Source organism: Charadrius vociferus, unplaced genomic scaffold (assembly GCF_000708025.1).
Source record: "Charadrius vociferus isolate BGI_N301 unplaced genomic scaffold, ASM70802v2 scaffold174, whole genome shotgun sequence".
Lineage (NCBI taxonomy): Eukaryota > Metazoa > Chordata > Aves > Charadriiformes > Charadriidae > Charadrius > Charadrius vociferus.
Genome location: NW_009648441.1, coordinates 1,189,650 through 1,210,205, shown reverse-complemented (window position 1 = coordinate 1,210,205; position 20,556 = coordinate 1,189,650). Strand labels below are relative to the sequence as shown.

Here is a 20,556-nt window from a genome sequence, read left to right as displayed (position 1 = left end):
GAAGGGTAAAATTGATGGGCAAGTCACATTCTTGCTCTCTTGAGATAAGACTGAATGGGAGCAATGAGAGTTCCAATTAATTAAGCCCTTACGTTACTTGCTGGTCACAGCTATTGGTCTATATTAATGGCATTTGAGAGTTAAGTATTACCTACCTCAAACTGAATAAGGACAGTCCCACTTTCCAGCCCTTTCCTTAGCTGCTCCATAGACTCCTCCAGTGTATCACCACCATATTCGGAACAGATAGGAAGAAGAGATTCTGGGACATTGTGGGAATCAGCTTCATCTTCTGATTTAGGCTCCACAAACTGTTTAACGACTGAAAGACGTATTCAAAATTAAAATCTGTCACATACAGCATTAACGTGTTTGCAACACGTATTAAAATTTATCAGCTTGCAAGAACAACAAAGTCTGCAAAGACAAGGCCTCATGAAAGCAAACAGCAACACATTTAACTGTGTTTCTTTATGTACTATATTACTGTGGAAACTACTAAGAGTAAAACGTCCTTATGACCTTTCAGAAAACAAAACTCCTCAAGATGCCTATATATGAAAGCAAAAAATTTGACTTCCAAGCACAAACAGATTTTTGCTGCGACTTTGTCTTACAGAACAGACTGCTGAACAGGCTAATGAAACACAACATCCACCATGGTAAAAAACAAAAGAGTTTTACCTAAAAAAGTTTAGAGCACAATGGAATATCTCTATAAGAGATATAAGATCTTATGTAAGTTTGGACCCCCAACAGCAAAACACAAACATATTTCCATTGTACTCCCCTGCCATTAGAGAAGCAACTGAATTATCTTTTGCAATTTCTTATGCTAACACTGAAGGAGCTTAATAAACTACAAAAAAAATTAGTCAGTTTTTTATGACATTCCTTGCTAACGTGTTGACGAATGTGACAAACATTAATTCATTAATCTACACAGCAGTTCTGTCTCTAATGAATGCTATTGTATCACCAAGCGCGTCCAGCTGTGGTTATTCTCTGCAATGATCAGAACGGCTCATACCTGCCAAACTTCAGAAAATGGGGAGCCGTTCATATTTGTGCCTATACAAATGACTGGCATGGGCCCACAGGTTATCTTTAGCTAAGCGCAGACTTCTCTTATCTGCAAGTAGGAAGGGGACTAGGAAAGTTAAGGGAAGACCGAATACTGCATAGAGCCAGTGGAAAGGCCTACAATAATAGGTGCTTAGGGAAAATAAGGTGTTTAGGGAAAACAAGACCAGGAGGATATCTGTCTTCCTAGAAACACAAGAAATTTTAAATAAAGTAAATTTACAGAAGTACATACCATTTAGGCAGTTTTATTCCCTCCTGTTTCTCAGTGATGCATAATCCCTTCAGATTTTTAAGTCTTAATGTAATCAGAAACTCTGTGCAAAGCCCTTCCATAATCATGTGTATTAAGGTTGTACCACAGCTCTTAAGGAAAGTAAGTAATAAACTAGAAGCTCTTGGGACCTGCATGCATTTAAATATGGAGCAAGCAAAACCAAGCTGGATGGGTTTCACATATTTTAAACACACATGCTTAAGGCCCTGCATATTTCAGAGATTGTCTCCTGTTTGCTGGCAGCAGTTTAGCAAGTAGTCAGCACAGGTTAAGCTCGGTATTGTGACAAAATGTCTATTGTAAGAATGAAAAGAACGAAAAGAAAAAAAAAAAAGCACAAGAAGCTTATTTAACTTCTTTCATTGTATAATTGTGCTGGGGAACTATCCATGGGTATTTGCAAACCCGCAATTGGGCATTTGTGAAATTATGCTATATTTACAAAAAACCCCCAACCAAACATAAAAAACCCCCACACTTTTGCAAGGGACTATGTGTTCTCATAGATTTTTAGACTTAAAAAATAAGAAGTTCAAACTTGATAAATTTTTTGTTGCAGTGGTAAGAACCTATATAGTTAAAACTATTTGTACTACTAATTCAAATGCAGGGAGATCTACTTTTTAGCACAGACTTATTCCCAGTGCACTGAGAACACATTTCTGTAAACAGAAAGAGGGTATAATACCAATCATAAGAGCAACAGTCTCAAAAACATTAGAAGTGAATAAAATTAGCCCAGTTACCTTTCCGCCTGACCAAAAGTGCAAGCTCTCTCGTGTGAGATTCTCTGCTGGCTTTTATGAACATGACCACCTGGTCATGCGTGTGCTCTGAGATATCTCGGCCATTAATTAATACTATCTGATCACCTTCATTCAGTTTTGGAATGCATTTATCAGCCTGTTTCAAGACCAAAGAAACACATTAATGTCATTGCATCCAGTCATGTAAGCAGGAACACATCAGGATATTAAGTTCAACATGTAAGCAAAGCCTTCAGAGTTCTCCTGACAAGGTTTCATCTTCTGTATCAGAAGTTCTATCAAAGGATTCAGATCTAAAGCTGCCTTTCTAGCTTCAAAGCCTCTCAATGAAGATGAGAAACAGTTCGAACAGCACATTGATAGCTATAAAAAGAATTTGTATTTATCAAACAGCCATCATCGGATTGCTCTTAAAGATCAGATTTCAGACTCCAAGCCTCAACAACCACTAGTTATAGCCATTTGCAAATGGATTTCTGGAAAAAGGGTTTCAGTCAAATGAGATAACACACTTCAGTTTTTATGCAATGAATACTGAGAAGTCCAAACATGATTTTGATGAATATAATTTAAGTAACGTGACATTCCCCAGGCATGCACTTTTTAAAATTTAAAGAAATCTATACACATTTCATATTTTTGTTATTTATCAGATTCTTGTTTGGTGGGTATCAAATGATATCTACAAATAGAGAACATTCTTCCTCATTTCATTCACCAAAAGTTTTAATAAGAAGGTGAAGGTAAGCACTCAACCTATGATGCTCAAGCATCCTGCATTTGTGACAAATTCATTTGCTACCTGTGCTGCAGAGAACACTAAAACAAGGTTTTCCCCATCTCAAGTGAAAATTAATATTATGTCTTGTCTTGGATACAACAATTTAGATTAACTGCTGAACTCTAGGGTTTGTACGGCTTTTTTCTGTCACACCTCTTGGTACACTTAGCTCTAAGTCCAGTGCAAAACAATTCAAGCTATGACCAGATGCTGATGCTACAAAGATGATTAAGGGACTAGAGCATCTCTTGTATGAGCAAAGGCTAAGAGAGCTGGGAGTGTTTAACCTAGAGAAGAGGAGGCTCAGGGGGATCTTGTCAGTGTATATAAATACTTGAAGGGAAGGTGCAGAGAAGATGGAGCCAGGCTCTCTTCAGTAGTGCCCAGTGACAGGACAAGAGGCAATGGGCGCAAACTGAAACACAGGAGGCTCCATCTGAACATCAGGAAACACTTTTTTACTGTGAGGGTGACTGAGCACTGGAGCAGGCTGCCCAGAGACATAGAGTCTCCCACCTTGGAGTATTCAAAAGCCATCTGGACGTGGTCCTGGGCAACTGGCTTTAGGTGACCCTTAAGCAGAGGGAGTTGGACAAGTTGACCTCCATGTCCCTTCCAACCTTCTGTGATTCTGTAATATGAATGTGCAGGATTCTACAAACTTTGAGTGTCAAGTAGTGTAACAATCTTATTTTCATTGCTATCCTAATTTTTATTTTGTCCAGGAAGCACCCAGCTACACAAGACTGATATACTTATATATGTACTACATTTCATTTGTTATATGAGACACAGACCTTTACTGCTATTCTCTATTCATAATTGCTCCCTGCATTTCCTTAATGCCAGTACAGGTTCCCTGAACTTTATTCATCCAGTGTTATTATCCCTATCAAAAAACCATCATCAACCTCCCAAATGTGAACAAGATTTTCTAATTAGACCTGACCCTGGTTATGCCTTGCATTGATGGCTCCTAAAGTAAGTTTATCAGTGATGTACTATATTACAAAGTAAAAAGTAGGAAGAGATGGAAAGGAGAAGCGATAATGAAGGAGCCAAGAAGAAGAAAAATGCAGAATAAAAAAAAAAGAGGCAAGGATATGAAGAAGAAAATAAATTGGGACCCACTTGTGTCAGAGAATAAAGTAAAAGGAAAGAAAACTTAAGACATGTATGAGTGCCACAAAACAGATAAGGGAGAAGAGAAAGAAGAGAGAGAAAAGAAAATGTATGCAAGAGGGGAAAAAAAAAACAAACAAGCAGAAAAGCTGCTTAAAAATTTAAAACTGGAATAGTTTCCCCCAACTTTTTCCAAAGAAATAAGGAAAGAAAATAATGAAGAACAGGGAAGATTGACAATGATTAATAAAAAAGACAAACGTAAACAGCCGAAGTATGGTAAATAGGAACAGCCATGGTGTTCTTCAACACTGATTTAACTAGGTGTTCACAGCTCCCCAAAAAACTCCCCTGCAAACTCTTCTACAATTTACAAAGGCAAGACTGAAGAATGCAACGATGAATGATTGATTCATTTAATCACACTGAGATATTATTGTCTGAGATACAAATTATTCTCTCTGAAATATAATTATTTGAAAAGATAAGTGACATAACGACCATATCGGATCAGTCTAGAAGAGTCAAGAAGTCAACAAGAGCATGGAGGGAATGGTTTCTGAACTCCTATATTTGTCTATAATTCAGATTTCTTGGCTGGTTGCTGGCGATTATTCTTTATTACAGGTGGAGATTAATATCCCTGCTCAAAGAAACTTTATTAATCATGTGACATGTTAATGCCTTAGCTCTCTTAGTTGAATCATCTGACTAAATAAAATATATCTTGAAGGAGAATTAATTCCTTCTATGTAGGCATAATTTGTAGATTTTTCAGATACTGAGCTTTTCCAGACAATTAATTATGTCAAAGGCTTCCTGTCCCATTGACATATCTAATGTTTCATTTTATGCTAATCACCTTGTTATTGCTCCAAGAAGCAAGCATACTATTTTTCAATGAGAAGCTCTATTAAATAAAACCATAATGACTTCTTTAGCACCTGAGGACATTAATACCGTTTTAAAAAAATCAGTATAGGACTTCAGTTAAAAAAAGACAACAAACACCAGATGCAATAAATGGTTGTTTTTAGATATAATGCTCTCCCACAATGATTTTGGCTGCTCTGTCCTACAATCTTTCCCAGCATACTAGATTACTGCTGAATTAGAGGGGGATTTTTAAAAGAACTTTAGGACATGAAAGGGAAAATATTGCCTTATTTTAGTGAGTAGATTTGCTTCCCCTTCTGCACAAAATATACGGAGCTTTTTGTAGGAAAGGGGGAAAAAGTGACCCACGAACCTGAGAAATAATCTTAGCAAATAATATTACCAAACAGCATCCCTGAGGAAAATTTACAGGGTAATGAGTGAATCTAGAGCAACTTAAAATAGTAGGCAAATACAATGAAGGAAAAGCATCACTGAGCTAAAATAACATAAAAATGCATTCCATAGACTGCTTAACTTGAACTTTCAAATATCAGCTACGTTTCATTAAACAGTCAAGAACAGGTGAAATTTAGTTTATGGGAAACAATATAATCAGTGGTAACACTGCTATGCTCTAAGTATATTTTTTTCCTCTTGCTGTAACATGATGTGATTTCTACAACACTACTCTTGAGTATACTGTATTGGATAACTTTTTCCAATTTATTCCCTGACCCTTGATAACTTGCTCACTTGGTGGCTTAGTGGGCTAGAGCGCTAATTGGTCACGTGCGTCTACACCTATGCCACTAACTGGAGACACTTAAATGAAGTCTGTACTTTAGAAGCCCAGTCCTTTACCAATCCAAGAGAAAAAAACAAACACAATAATACCGATAATTTCCTACTACTCTTTTATTCAAATTATGAACTACAATACTTAAGGAGTGCTATGCACTGCATGAGTCAAGCCACAAATCATAAATATGGTAAAAACAACTTCTCAAACAATCTGGTTTAGCTTCATTTGCATCATGACTTATAGATATCAGTCCTGTGACTGATTATCAAATTTCAAAAGAGTCTACACGACAAAGAGTACCATCAGATTTTTAGGATTAAGCCAGCAATATTTCCTCTCAAGTTTGCACTGAAATTATTTTATGAGAGTTGAGAGAAGGCGAGTGAAAAACATTTGAGATAAGACAGCATACATCCTCACAAATTTATGTACTAATTATTTATAAAAAAGTTACCAAGATGTTATATTACTGTTATTTTACAATTCCACAGAAGAATTCAATGGCCGTACTGATTCTGATGAGTGTTCCCCTTAGTCCATAAATCTTTCCACAAGTAAAAATCCATGGCAAAATAAGAACTGAGAAACATATTCTGCACCCCTTCTCCCCTGACAAGTCCTTTCCTGTCTTATAAATATTTTTAGCCCTAAGGATTTCATCAGCCTGTAACTGCTAGCATGTTTTTGTCCCAACTCTTTGTCCTCTCCTGACCACTCGCAAAATTATTTTAACCACAGCAGCCTTTGTCAAGGAGTTTCACAGGTCTACTATCTTCTGCATGAAGAACTACTTCCCTAAGCATGAAGAACCTGACTTTCACTAACTTAATTTGGTAGCTTGTAGTTCTTCTACTGGAATCCCCTGTGTGCCCCTAATCTTGCAGATCTCTACTACATCTCCCTTAAACTACTTCTTTTTTCTAGGCTGCAGGGGTTGAGACTACTCACTTCTTCAGTGAGCACTGTTCCACATCTTCAGTCATCACTCTTGCCCCTCAAACATTTTCCAGTTCAAGATGCACTTTTTGAGATGACAGGGAGAAACAAACATGCTTTCTACTGGTATCTTGTTTGGTTAATGCTTCCAGATCTTTTCATCTGTGGTCTAAAAGGCCACTGCTCAAACCAATTTCTAAAGAGAACAGCTCAGCTGCTATCTCATACTGGTTATAGGTTTCCAAATTCCTACATGTACGGACCTGTGTAAGTGCTAAAGGAAGTAATAAAGGGAGGGATTAAAAGTCTTAAGAATTTACTTACAGGTGATCCAGGAGTTATTCTTGATACCACTAATGGCATTTTTTGATCTACACCACCCTAGAGGAATGTCAAGCAATAACAACCATAAACATATCCTTATAATAAGCACAAGCAGTATTTAAAACAAGTAATCACTTATTTTAGTTTTTATATGAACTTTATGCTCTGTCATTATAGGCAGGTTAGTAAGATTGAATTTTCATCAGTAAATGGGGGGGATGGCGCAGTGTCTTTAAATCTACCAATTTCCAGTAAACTAGACCCAGTGTCTTTGCTTTTTATTTTAATAGGCAATAAACAGATCAAATGCAGCATTTATTCTAACCCTACCCTTCAAGCAAGCCCAATTCAGCACTTGAACCTGCAAGGTGGACAGTGTTCTTAGATGTTGTGATGAACCTGCAAGGGATCAGGTAGGATCAAAGCTCCAGACAACTGTACTCTCATATTCTCTTTACATGACGCTCTATCACTGCCCCACCAATAAATGCCCAAAGTGAAAAGATCAAACTCTGCCCCAATTTTGATGTTATGGCTATTTTACTCTACTCTGTCTGCTTAAATGGAATTTCAGTGAGGGAATGTCAAAAATTTACAATAGCTAATTATCAACAGTAATTTCAGTTTTTTCATAAATTACTTTTCACCTTTACAATATGATTTTTAATGGATATATTCAATTGGATAGCACAAACTATTTAACTTGTTTTATAATACAGAGGTCCAATTTATAAAAGATGATGCCTTAAATTAGACTTCCAAGTTCACATTTAAGCAGCCAAATAAGCAATCTGCTTTGGAAATGTGCCATGCCCAAAGTATAAGCAACTAGAAACCACAGAACTAGTAGAGGCTTATTTCTGTAAATGCTGCTTTAGCATTTAAGGATTAGGCTGCCACTTCTAAAATCTCTGGGTCCATAAGAAATTCTGGTAGAACATACTGTTTTCTCCAAAGTATTGCATTAAAAAATCAAAAATAATCATAAAGTCAAAGCATAGCACCTCTATAATGCATTTAAAAATAACTAAAAGATTGCTGGTTTACCTTTAGGTTAAATCCAAACTTCCCATCTTCATCTGGTATGATACGCACCAAAAGTAAATCTCCCTCAATTAGGTCATTCTGCAATACATAGAAAAAACAAACCAAAACTTTTCTAATTTTTAAAAGAAAATAGCAGCAAATTAGAAAATAGCGCATCCAAATTTAGATGTGCTGAAGAAGAATACTCTATGTAAATCTACATTTAAAATAAGAAGCTGCTAAGATTACAGAATATACTCATGATTGTAACCTTTTAAATTGTAAAAATAGCAACATACATAAGAGCAAATATGTTCTCTGCTTGCTCTGTCCTAACCGTTACTCTCATCTTAGCTTTCTCAATTGATAGTTCCTATTAAAATTTTCAATGTGTTGTATTTACTAAGTGTGACTTGAAAGGAAAAAAAACCAACACGTTAGGTGCAACACATTTGAATCAATTCTACTCTTAGACTATGAAGTGATGACTACTTCCCCAGTTTTTCTCTGTAAATGGGTGCATTGGTATCTTTGCAAGAGATCCACCAGTCAGAAGGATTAAAAGTTGGCAGAAGCTACTGGACAGGCAGGTTAGGAAGTCGTTCAGCACCACTCTGGAACCGGCTGGCGAGGGGAGGAATGGCCCACTACCGCAACACTAGGAGGGAGCAGCTGCTCTCTGGCCAGCACAGAATTCAAAGGATGATGTTTATCCATCCTAAAGAGGAGATGTCTGGGATAAAGCACAGTTGTGCCTGCTATCAAGACAAATAGCAGCTTTAGTTATCTGATCTTTCCTTGGAGGAATAAGATTTAATCATGGAAATATTCCCATTCTACTAGGAACTTCCCCTGGTGATGCTTCTGGAAACCCGGACACTACGGAAATCAATGTAGTTGGCAGGCTTGCCTGTCATACTCTGCACAGTCTTGGATAAATTTGAGTAGTAAGGCAAGATTTATTCTTATTACTGCATAAAATACGCTCATCCTGGAATATAAGCACTCTTTTTGTGGCTTCTTCATCTACAGTTCAAAGCTGCATTTAGCACTAGTTTTGATTCTAAAAGAAGGCAATTGAACATACCTTATCGCAGTAGTACTGGCTGGAATCTTCTGTTGAGCTACTTTTTGTAACATTGTCACATGTTTCTAAGAACTGTTTATCGACCCCTTCCAATGGGTAAGAGCCAGAAATGTTACCAACTCCATTGGGAGACTGAGCCAAGGCTTTAGGTGAGGTATGGGTCAGAGAACTCCGCGTTGGACTGTTTCCCAATACATTCCTTCATTTAAAAAATATAAATAAATATTATGAAGGTACTGTTATCTAGATTTTTAGATTAAATAGTAAAAAATACAAGTGTACTGCTTAGTTAAAAGAGCAAGCCAACTTTATACTTCAGATTTAACACCATATCTTGAGATGCAGGGTAACAGGATTGGAGCATGACCTAAGCCAATCATTTGATCAGTGGACATCCAGAAGAATGGACAAACCAAAACTAGAGTCGCAAAAACATTTTGAACAAAATATTTGAATGTTAGCAGTGAAAGGCACTGTTGCTGCGGTACATGAAATCACAGTAATGCAAAAAGAGCTGAACCTCATGTAAAAGGCACTTCAGTTGCCAATCCTACCATGGAAAGCTTTTGCCATGATTCTGCTCTCATTCTTGCAAAGCACTTGTTTGCCATTCCTCTCTCTTATGAATGCCATCTCAAACTCATCCCTCTGGGGATAAGCTTTGCAGAAAAGCCATGGTAAATTGTCAGAGAAATAGTGACAATGAAAGGTTTAGTAACAATATATTCTGTCATCGAGATATCTATAACCATGAAGAAGGATGCAGAATTAAATGGGGGTGCAGACCTGGCCTGGTGAGTCAAGAGCCTTAAAATTCAAGGACAGCAAAAATGGGTAAGTAAATGAACATGTCAAATATCAGAATTGGCCATGGGCAATTTCCCCAAATTCCCTGGGTATGCTCTAGGACCATTCAAACATTCATTTAGCTACATGCCCTCTTCTGAAGAGGATGAAATACAGACCTCTGTCTAATACAACTAAACTTACAGATAGCATACAAACAAACTGCTTCATCTTTATGTACTTTGTGAAAATCTCTGTCCTGGAGAAAGCACAGGTGTAGCTCAGACACTGTTTCATATCACTAAGACACAGTGCTGCTAATGGCAAAAACTGAGTCTTACCAACTTGTATTACCCCACTGCAGACAGACCTTTCATTTACATGATAGATTATCATGCTCAGTGGCAGTACATCTTGCAAGAATACTCTGCACTGCTACTGACAACCCAGCACTGCAATGAAGCATACTTGATCTTTGGAAGCACATAGGCTGTTAGTTGTTTATTGCAGTTTATCCCTAAAAGCAACATCAAATTCTCACAGGGTTAAAGCAGCAGAAGTATATGAAAGTAAACCCTGGCACTGCAATTTGTAAATTCAAACATTCACCTCTGCTCTGGTACTAGTCTAACTATATATGTGAGCTTTTCTGAACCATTTCCAGCAGCCACTGCTAGCTGTCAATGAAGAAATACTACTACACTACATACAGGAATGTAGCTTAGGCTTTTCACATATGGGACTCGCATTGCAGCAAACGTTAATAATGTAAACTCTTATTTCTTGGCTTGTGGAAATCGGACTGCAACAAATGTAAACATTCTGAAAGGTGCCATCCACAAAACTTATTCTTGCCATAATACTTCTGATGTTCTGATGTTGTTTTTATCTGACAGCTTCCAGGACACTTCATGATTCCTGTTAGGTCAATGGTAATCAAGTAGGAACACTGTACATATAAATACACCCTAATAAGTGTTTCATAACATAGTGTTTAAAAACAAACAAACAAACAAAACCCAACCAAAACCACAACAAACATTTCACTTACAAGTTGAGATTACAAATCATAATGATTTTTCAGTGTAGAAAAAAATAAACAATACCAGAAAAAGATGACAACTTTTTTTCAGTCAGTACCTTCTAGCGCTATGTATAGAGTTACCAGATAAAATTACCAGTGTATTTTTGCATCATTAAACTTTTACAACAGTTTTTAAACCAACTTTTTTGTTAATAGTGAGTAGGAGGGTATTAGGACTTAAGACTTTCCACGTCCTGATCCAAAATTCCCCCCCCCCATCTTTACAATCTTCATTGGTTTATACATTTATTTGTGTTTTCTAATGATACAAGACCAAAACTTTGAATAATCAGTTCAAGTTATGTATTTTATTATATATCTTAAAGCTAGAGATTCTATAGTAGAAAGCTCAAAAAGAACTCACTTTGGTGATTCTTGTTCAGATGACCTGTTAAAAAAAAAAAAAAAACACAAGCACACACTAAAACACAAGTTAAATCTTGAAGAAAACAAGAACTAAACTCCAATTAAAAAAAAAAAAGTCTGCATAAAAGCCAAAAGGTGTGCTTACAGTAAATTAAAGAATATTTAATCCTGTGCTGAAAGTCTGAATCAGATAATTATGGAATATATGAAACAACAAAAATCCCAGGGCAGCTCTAACCACTCACTTCCACCATTGGCACAAGCCCAACTACAGACAGCACACATCTACCGCAACTTGAACTAAGGAGGAGTTTACAGAGGCAATTATTTAGCAAGAACACTACATCATTTAAGAAAGTTTTCAATATGGATCATAATTTACAAAATAAGTCAGTGACATCTGTAGTCAAAGTCAAAAGTGGCAAAATCTTTATGTATATGTAACAAAAAATGAGCATAGGCTGCTTCAGAAACATGAATCTTCTTACATATTCTCATAATGCAAGAAGAGAACAGATGTTGACAGAGTACTTTAAGACAAAGCATAACTAAAGCAGAAGTCATTACACAGATGAGGACAATCTAGCATGGAAAAGAAATCAAAATTTACAGAACATAGCATTTTCCAAGGCATTCAATTAATGTCATCAGAAATCACCTGAAACAGTGAGCTAAACTACATTACATCAATTAAAACAATAGCTGTGATACTAAGATAAATTTGAAAGTACAGGTTACTAAAAAGATCCTTTCAAAGCAAAGTAAGTTTAAGGTAGATGGGACAGCTTGACAAATTTAATTAAGTAGTGACCAAAAAACCTGGGGTGATGTATGTCCATGCTGGAAAAATACAACCATGAAGTAGTTTGGTTTGAATGTAGAATTGTTGAATTGTCAAGTTATAGGAGGGAATTCACAGTATACAATTAAATTTTCAACTATCGTTCTCTAAAACAACCTCAATACTAAGAAGTATGTACTATGTTTCATCAAAACTACAGTAAAAATAGCAGCAGTATCAGTCTAGTTAAGTTTCCTTACATGTATTCTACAATATGAAGAAATTCTTCCTTGAGAGGCAGCAGTGGTGAAGCTTGATCCCCTAAGAATTTGGGGAGGACTGGGTTGTGCGTACTTTTAAATTTTTTTTAAAGCACTAAACTTCTTCCTTTTTTACTCCAGTCATGCCCCCCCTTCTGATTCCACTGACATCCACCCCCATCCTCCCACAAATGCCTCTGGTTCTCCTTGTTTGCAATCCCCATAGTATTTTTACCCCCTAAGTGCTGGCAGCGCACAGCAGATCCTTTGGGCACATGCACTTGCTGCCTGATCAGTCTACATCTAAATGGACCAGACAACCATTGAACTTGTACCGTAACTGCTCAGTGAGAGGATAAGATCAGGGCTTTTTTTTTTTTCCTGCCTAGTCACTGACTTTCCCTAATCTTGTAGAAAACTTTGCATCTTTGGGAACTGACTCCTACATTAGATTTGACTGCAATCATCCAGACATTCTAAAGTGGGAACAGAGGCAGACGGGCAGTGCAATGACATAAGCCTTATTTCCTTAGGAAGTCATACTAAAAATAAAGAAACTGTGGATTTATTTTCGTTTAAGCTAATTGATTTCCTTGTGAGGCAAAGAACAATGGAATATTACATCTTTTCTATATTTTGATACAGTAGTGCTACAGCTCTATTACTAAATTCTACATGGAATTCACATGGACATAAATTAACCCCTTCCAACAGCCTTCATGAAACACTTACACCCTCTAAATCTGTGATGCAAATAGACGCGATGTCCCTATTTTAATACAATAGCTCCCCTTTTTCCCCCTCAGTAGTGTGAGGTCATTTGAGAAAGAAAACAACTTGGGCTTCCACTCATATACTGTGTATAAACATAAAGCAAATTTTTCATCATCTCACCAATACATTTGGAGGTTTAGACAAGGGATACAAATTCTTAGCAATATTTGCTGAAGGTTTATCTGTTGAATTATTGCGCTTTAATTCAAACTTACCAGCTCTGAAAGAGTTACTGAATCACTCTGTAACCTTTTAAAGTAGGAAAAGGTAACCAAAAATTTGACCTAGAAAATGACCAAATTCAGTGCTTAAAAGAACTCATCAGGGACAATGCAGCTGTGTCTTCCTAAAGTCCTTAGTAGGTCAGCATGCTATAGCTGCAGAATTTTGATCTCCGCAACTTAAATAGCATTTCTAACATTTAATTACTTGCTGATATGTTAACATGAATAACTAGATGATCTTTCTGGCTATACAGTATTCCATATTTTATTAACATATCTTCCTCATTTCACAGCATAGGACAAGGACCATATTTTAAGTCAATGAAAAAGAACACTCACCAGACCAGCCATTCAACTTTTTCATCAAGAAACAGTGCTCTTCCTTGCAAGATTAAGCTTTCCATTGGTGCAGCTAACAAGCAAACACTTTAGAACTGCAGGTAACTTCTCTTCCTTACTCCACACTAGATCTAAAATGATGCCATTTCAATCTTTCACTCACTATGGATTGCCCTATTAGTGATAATCTTTATAAATAAAACTCTCTGCCCTGAAAAAACAATAAATTTAACTTTCCTCTTCTGTTGGGAGGGCAGAAAGGATAGGACTTAAGGAGAGACCCCTCCTCCCCATTTCAGTGTGCCCTACCAGAGAGTTCTGCTATTGTGAGAACTGAGGATGATAAACTACAGCAGAGTAAAACCCCGAGAGAAAAGGGACAACTGAAACAATAGAACTGTAGCAAAACTCTCCCCTTTACAAACAACTGAAGGAAACATCTGTACCTTTATGCCCTTGTGGTGTTCTTGAAGTTCTTAAAGCTTCTTTTACTGTAACACCTGCAGGGCTGGGGAGACTGAGTGTGCCAGCACTTCCATTATCACCTCTTTTCTGAGAACTTACCGTTAAAACTGGGATTATTATTTGTAAGCCAAATAAGTAGAAGATATTACAGCCGCACTTTTTTGCTGCCTTTTAGAGAAATTTACGTACAGAATGACTTGCACAGTTAGTGTTCAGCATTCCTATGAAGAAAACGACTGTGCAAGAAGGCCACACAGATTCGTTGTACTGCATACTTAAGAGTACCATTACAGGGAAAACTTGCAGACTTCATGGTATACACAAATTTTTCAGTGATTTTCTAGAAATTCCAAACATCCACATTTGCAAGCTGCTGCGAACACACATAAAAGGATACTTTCAGTTAGTCTGCACTGCCTTTATGGGCCATATTCCAAGTTCACTGACTTTTCATAAAAGTTTAATGTATTCTGATACTCTTTAACCGCTTGGCTTGCTGCAGAATTTGTTGTATCACAGATTTGCAATTCAACTTTCAGACTTTCTTTTTTGGATGCAAAATCATTGTTTTTTGAATTGGCAAAGAAAATGTAGTGCATTTGAATAAGGATATATATTTAAAAAGAAAGGTTTACATATAAGCAAAACATATACATGTACTATTTTCATGTGTATTTGAGTGGAAGAGCACAGTATAACTCATAAAAGTCTATTAGTAGTAGTCTTAAAACTCTACCTTCAAACTAATTGAAATGTTCTGAGATCCATTGCCTAGTATTAGAACAAACTCTTCCTTGAGAAAGACTGAAGTTACATTAACAAGGACAACAGATTTGTGAAATGCAGCAGATTTTGTAAGAACATGGAATTGAATGTCTGTATATGATTAAAAATAAGGCTAAATAACTTCTTTTTTTTTTTTTTAATTATTTGCAATTTTCTAACAAGAAAGCAGTTACTAGGACCTGGCTGGGTACATCTGAAGGGTACTTTCATCAGCTGTAGTGCTTCAAAAATTTTGTTTACAAAAGGAATTATATTATAGTTAAAATGATGTGTTCCCATAGTACGTTCACCAAATCACACTGCACAGCTACAGTTTATTGTCTATCAAAATGGTAAGCTAAAAGAATTGAACAAATACAGCATACGTTCAGGAAATCTATTTTCAGTGCAATACCTTCACCAGATGATGCATCACACTTACACCAGGAGCATATATGCACTTCCAGAAATTCACAGCACAGTGCAAGTGAATTTCCTTTATGTATACTAGTTCATTTCATTTCCTTCCCCTCCAACTCTGGCACTGTACACATTATGCCATCTACATCACCAGCAAAAGACAGTTTTAGAATGTAAGTTAAAGAGGTTTATAGTTTTGCAAGCATGTTTAACTTTAAGAGAAAAGCTTATGCAGGAATATATTGTATTTATAACAAGTAGAACTGTAGACTCAAAGTAATTTAGTTTGAAAGGAATCTTGAGAGATACCTAAACTCTTGTTCAAAGAACAGCCAACAACAAAGTTAGATGAGGATGTTCAGGTCCTTGTCATGTTGCATTTTGAGGTCCTCCAAGGACGGAAACACCTACACCTTTCTGTCAATGTGTACGAGGGCTTAACTACTCTTGGTGTGATTTTTTTTTTCCCCGTCTTTTGAGCATTTCCCATGCTGAAACTTGTGTCCATTGCCTCACCCGTTTTTGCTGTGTACCTCTGAGAACAGTTGGCTCCATATTCTTGTAACTCTCTTTTAGCAGAATAAAGCAACAATGCAACCAACCCCTCCTCATCTGCTCCCAGCCTTCTGGTTCTCCTCATACATTGTACACTCACATCTGTGAATAACTAGCCAGATTTATCTCACGAATCAATGAATTACTTTAAATATAAGTTCTATAATGCCTCATCTGTCAGTAAGTTTTTCTTACTAACTGATACTATACCTCATCACTTAGAAATGCGTCTTACAATAATCTTTTGAAATACAGGTTAAATGGAAAATTTCACAGTTACTTTTCTGCTAGGCCACTAAGTCTACTCTAAAAAAACCCACCAAAGCTCTTGTTCCTAGGCAGTCTGCTGTTCCAAACCAGACAGACATCTTTGGTTTATTTCATTACAGAGTGAACAAGAGTAAATGAATACAGTTCAAGCAGCAAGAGTGCCCCCAGCTTTATCTTTTTTTTTTTCCAAACCAATAATCCAGTTATTTTTTCCCTTAAAATAGCACCTAGTATACATAGTTAAATTTATATAGTCTAACATGTACCCACTCAGAAAAGTGCGTTCAAAAACATGGAAAAGTTCATTAATAGGGCAAGCAACAGCTATATTAACATGCCAAACTATTCCACCTATAGTATAAAAACATTTTAAAAAAGCACAAGCTATTAAACCTGAATTTACAAGGTCAAAATATGCTCTGCTCCTCACCTAAAGGAGAAATTGGTCCTACATAGGTAACATGAATAAGATTATCCTGAACTGCAAAGAAACCTGTTTGTTTCAGTAACCCTTTGCTTCTAACACCTTTTTGTCCAAAAGAAACACCAGCTTACTTTAGTGAAACAACACTCAATTAAGGGGCAAGCACGGGTGTTGGTCGTCCCACAAAGCCAGATTAAAACCTTAAATCCATGAACAGGGAGAAAGCGGACGATACTTTTCCCTTTTCATAGGGACTGGATGAAAACCATGCGGCTTCCTGCAGCTGATTTCTCAGAGTTTAAGAGCATTAAACAACATAGTGGTTTTCAGTTTTCATTTTTTGACATTCATTCATTCACTTTCATTTCTCATTTCAATGTGAAGTGTGAACATCTGTATCACACCTCATGCATCATAAGATGCTTGAGAAAAAGGAAAATTAAAGTTCAAAGCTCCTTAAATATCACTCAGTTACATGCCTATATTTTCCTGCCAAACCTTGGACCTTGATATTTTAAATTCACCAAGTGTTTAAAATGCATATTGTTGAAACATTTAAATCTACGGGTTTTTCATTTTCAACAAATACTTGAACAGAAGGAAACAAGCAACGTCATTTTAGTAGTTTCAATTTTCACGTATTTACTTGAAGGTAAAGGGTAAGCTAGTTTCTTTTGATTTTTTTTTTTTTTCCTCTTCTTGTAACAGCTTGTTAGTGAAGGATCCTACACAAACTACTGGGTGTGATAAGCATTAAGTTACATTCCCTATATATTAGCTACAATTTAAATTTATTTAAAAAACCCACAAATGTCAGTACTGAAAACGAGAACTTGCACTGGGGATGGACAGTGCAGTCTTTCAAGACAAAAACTGCCATCTGATACAAAAATCAAGAATGTCACAGTACAATTCTAAAAATATCAGCCTATTGCTCCAGTTAAAGCCAAATTAGATTTGAAGGTTACTGCTTAAATTGAAGATATTTTGGAATTCCCAACCTGGTCCTGAAACAGTGTCACATACTTCAATACAACTACTTCAGTTTTACTGTTGCCTTTTGCCCTCAAATGACACATCAGCATACAGACTGCATTAGTGTCACAGAAAAGCATATCAGTAATGATGACTTGTTCCTCTACACCAGTGAGGCTTTCCTCATTCCAAATTTGGAAACGCTAGTGGTACCTTTATCAAGAAAAACTGCAACGGTGGTAATCTTCAGGTATCATACCAGGCTTAAAAAAGGTAAAATTGTGATCAAAAAGAATTCCCTGAACAAGTCCATCAGAAAGCCTTTAAAAATAACCAGCTGTGGCTTAAACATGTTACACTGATAGAGAAACACTTTTCTGAAAGGCAAAGCTCTTCCAGGAGCTCTATCCAGGCTACCTATCAGGATAGCAGATGGTCAGGATGGGTTGATGCCAGGTAGCCTGTTGGTATGACACAACTTTGAAAAAACCCACCAAATTAAAGCAGCTTTTCAGCAGAGATAACTTCAGAAATAATAAAGACTCATAATACAATTTGATTTATTTTTCTATCTTAAAGGAAAGCCATAAGACTTCAAATTCATAACTCCTCCCTAACGCATACCTCAGTGCTTAAGGACATCTGAAGATAAGACACGAAGATATGTAACCTCACAGAACAGAGAGGTTTTCTACCTTGGTTAAAATAAGAAATGTAGCAAGTCAGTAGCAGCAGTGCTTCAATGAAGAAAATGTAAATCTCTCAAGAAAAACATCTTCAGGGAAGCTAAAGACTAGGGAAAGCTACCTTTAACTGAAAAACAGTTACCAAACAAGTATACTTCCTAATTATTATGTAGTATACTTACTAATTATTATGTTTTGTCTCAATATTGTTCTAGCAATAATTTTAAAAACAAAACAATAGTAGCAGCATGTGCATATGTATGTAGACATGGGATAAATATAGTGACAGAGTGAGTACAACATATAGTCAGAAGATTAGATTACCTGTTCTGAACTGGTGAGGCACAGCCATAACAGAAAGTGTGGTATAATACAGAAAGCAACCTACGAGACTTCAGAAGGCTCAGTGTGGGCTCCATGTCTGTGTTAGTGCTAATTTTTCAGCGGCAATAACAGTCAGATGAGTCGGACAGCAGCAGGGCAACAAAGAGGAGAAAGAACTGACAGGGGAAGCTTTCTTCACAAAGGCTGGGGAGCCCTGGGCTAAACAAAAGTCCTCTTGAAGTCCTCTTCAGCACTGTCTTTGATGACAGGTTTTGTATGCAGCTGTGATTTGAGATGGTTGGCTTAGATAGGCAAACCTATTCATGCCCTGTGAATAAAGCTCTATTTAATATATGTTAATTTGAGATTAGAGCAATTTTTTGTCTATAATACATATGTAATAGACAGCTCCAATCTTTTCTGCAGACACTAATCTGAGAGAGAAAAATTGCTTCTTTTCACTTTGTCTGAGCCTCAAATTGTAGTTGAATGTGAAAGTACCTTGGATAATTTGGGTAGCAGAAGCAGTCTAGCTACGCCAACACAAGACTCACAAGCTTGCCCTGGTTTTCTGTAGTTCACCTATGTGCATGGTCTGCTCTATTTTCTAATTTTCTTTTTTCCAGTCACAGCCTATAGGATATACCTCAAATTTCAGTTAGATGGTAGAATGTTCACACAAAGTAAATTTTTAAAACAATCACTGTATTCTTCAGAGAAACACTATAATAAACAACAAAATATTCTTAGCCCTCATCTCCAGCATACTTATTTAAAAGTATTTAACAGTAAGCATAGTTCTAGGCATTGACATGTCAATACAGTACAACACATTTAAAGAAATGGAAGGAGAAATGTTAGTAACCGATGTGTTTTATGCCTTCTAAACTAAGAGCTGTTCCACATAATTTGTTTTCTAAATTGTGTACTGTCTTACAGAAAGAAAATAAAACTTGATTGATTCCCTTAAGTGAGTAAACACAGCAAGGAAGAAAATCGATTATTAAGAAAGTAATTGTATTTGGTATTGTCGGGAGGTAAAAAAAGGTGTATAGGGAAATGAGTGCAGGCGTAGGTACTCTGCCAGCAGTGGTGGCTTCTACCGTTCTGATACCCACCCAGGTTCCAAACATATCTTGGTAGGACTAGGTACACAGTAAGTCCTGTTATATACATTTTACCTATATATTTGTCTCAACAAGCACCATGTCACAACAGATCAGTTTAAAGGTAGGTCTGTCTTGGACCACTTGTCATTTTGACAAAAAGGACATAAGACATTACCCAGGGGCTGAAGCAAAATGCGTGAAAACTATCCCCTCACCCCTGAAAGCCTGAAAAATATAGAAGAGACATATCCCATGCTAACTGCAGCTTGCAGTCTTGACCTTCAGATACAATAAATGAAATTGATGTAAATACATTTAGTTTACAAAAATCAAGCAGCTGCATGATTATAATTAAGATTTGAGGTCCCAGACATGACAATTCAGTCATTAAAAATCAGCAACTTACAGTTGTTTGCTAGCAGCTTTCCAAATATTTTCAGATTTTTTTTTTTTCATATCAAAGCTATTCATTAGTTATAAATTAGAATTAACTAATACCCCTTTTGATAGTCTCAGATGGCAGGCTAGGTAGTAAAAAAGAACCTTCTAAAGACAACACGTTAGCAGGACTATGAGAAGCTACTCTTGGCTCTCCTCTAAGGAAAACGAAAACCAGATTTACAATTTCAATATTTTTCCATAATGTGTTTCAGTTATGTCAACTCAAATCTACTAAAGACCAACATGTCAAAAATGAGTAAGTTGGTTTTATCAGTACTTTGCAAGATGATTTATGGTTAATATCTAAATATTCCTGAAGTGTGGCAAAAGTCCAGGACAAGTGTTTGTCCATATTTAATAATGAAGATATGCAAGTTAAACTTCTTTTTTATAAAAAAGATTTAGCTGATAGCATAAAATTCCC

At 36.5% G+C, this 20,556-nt stretch overlaps 1 protein-coding gene across 2 annotated transcripts in view; it reads right to left on the bottom strand.

The window, feature by feature from the left end:
- PTPN3 (protein tyrosine phosphatase, non-receptor type 3) overlaps positions 1–20,556 on the bottom strand; it is a 96,598-nt gene that overhangs the window by 22,895 nt on the left and 53,147 nt on the right. For both annotated transcript variants that reach the window (XM_009885440.1, XM_009885441.1), the window contains 5 exons: positions 9,085–9,283; positions 8,019–8,096; positions 6,972–7,028; positions 2,107–2,263; positions 156–322 (listed from right to left, as the gene is read on the bottom strand). In XM_009885440.1, the coding sequence (XP_009883742.1) occupies positions 156–322; positions 2,107–2,263; positions 6,972–7,028; positions 8,019–8,096; positions 9,085–9,283 (658 nt within the window). The remainder of the gene's footprint in view (positions 1–155; positions 323–2,106; positions 2,264–6,971; positions 7,029–8,018; positions 8,097–9,084; positions 9,284–20,556) is intronic.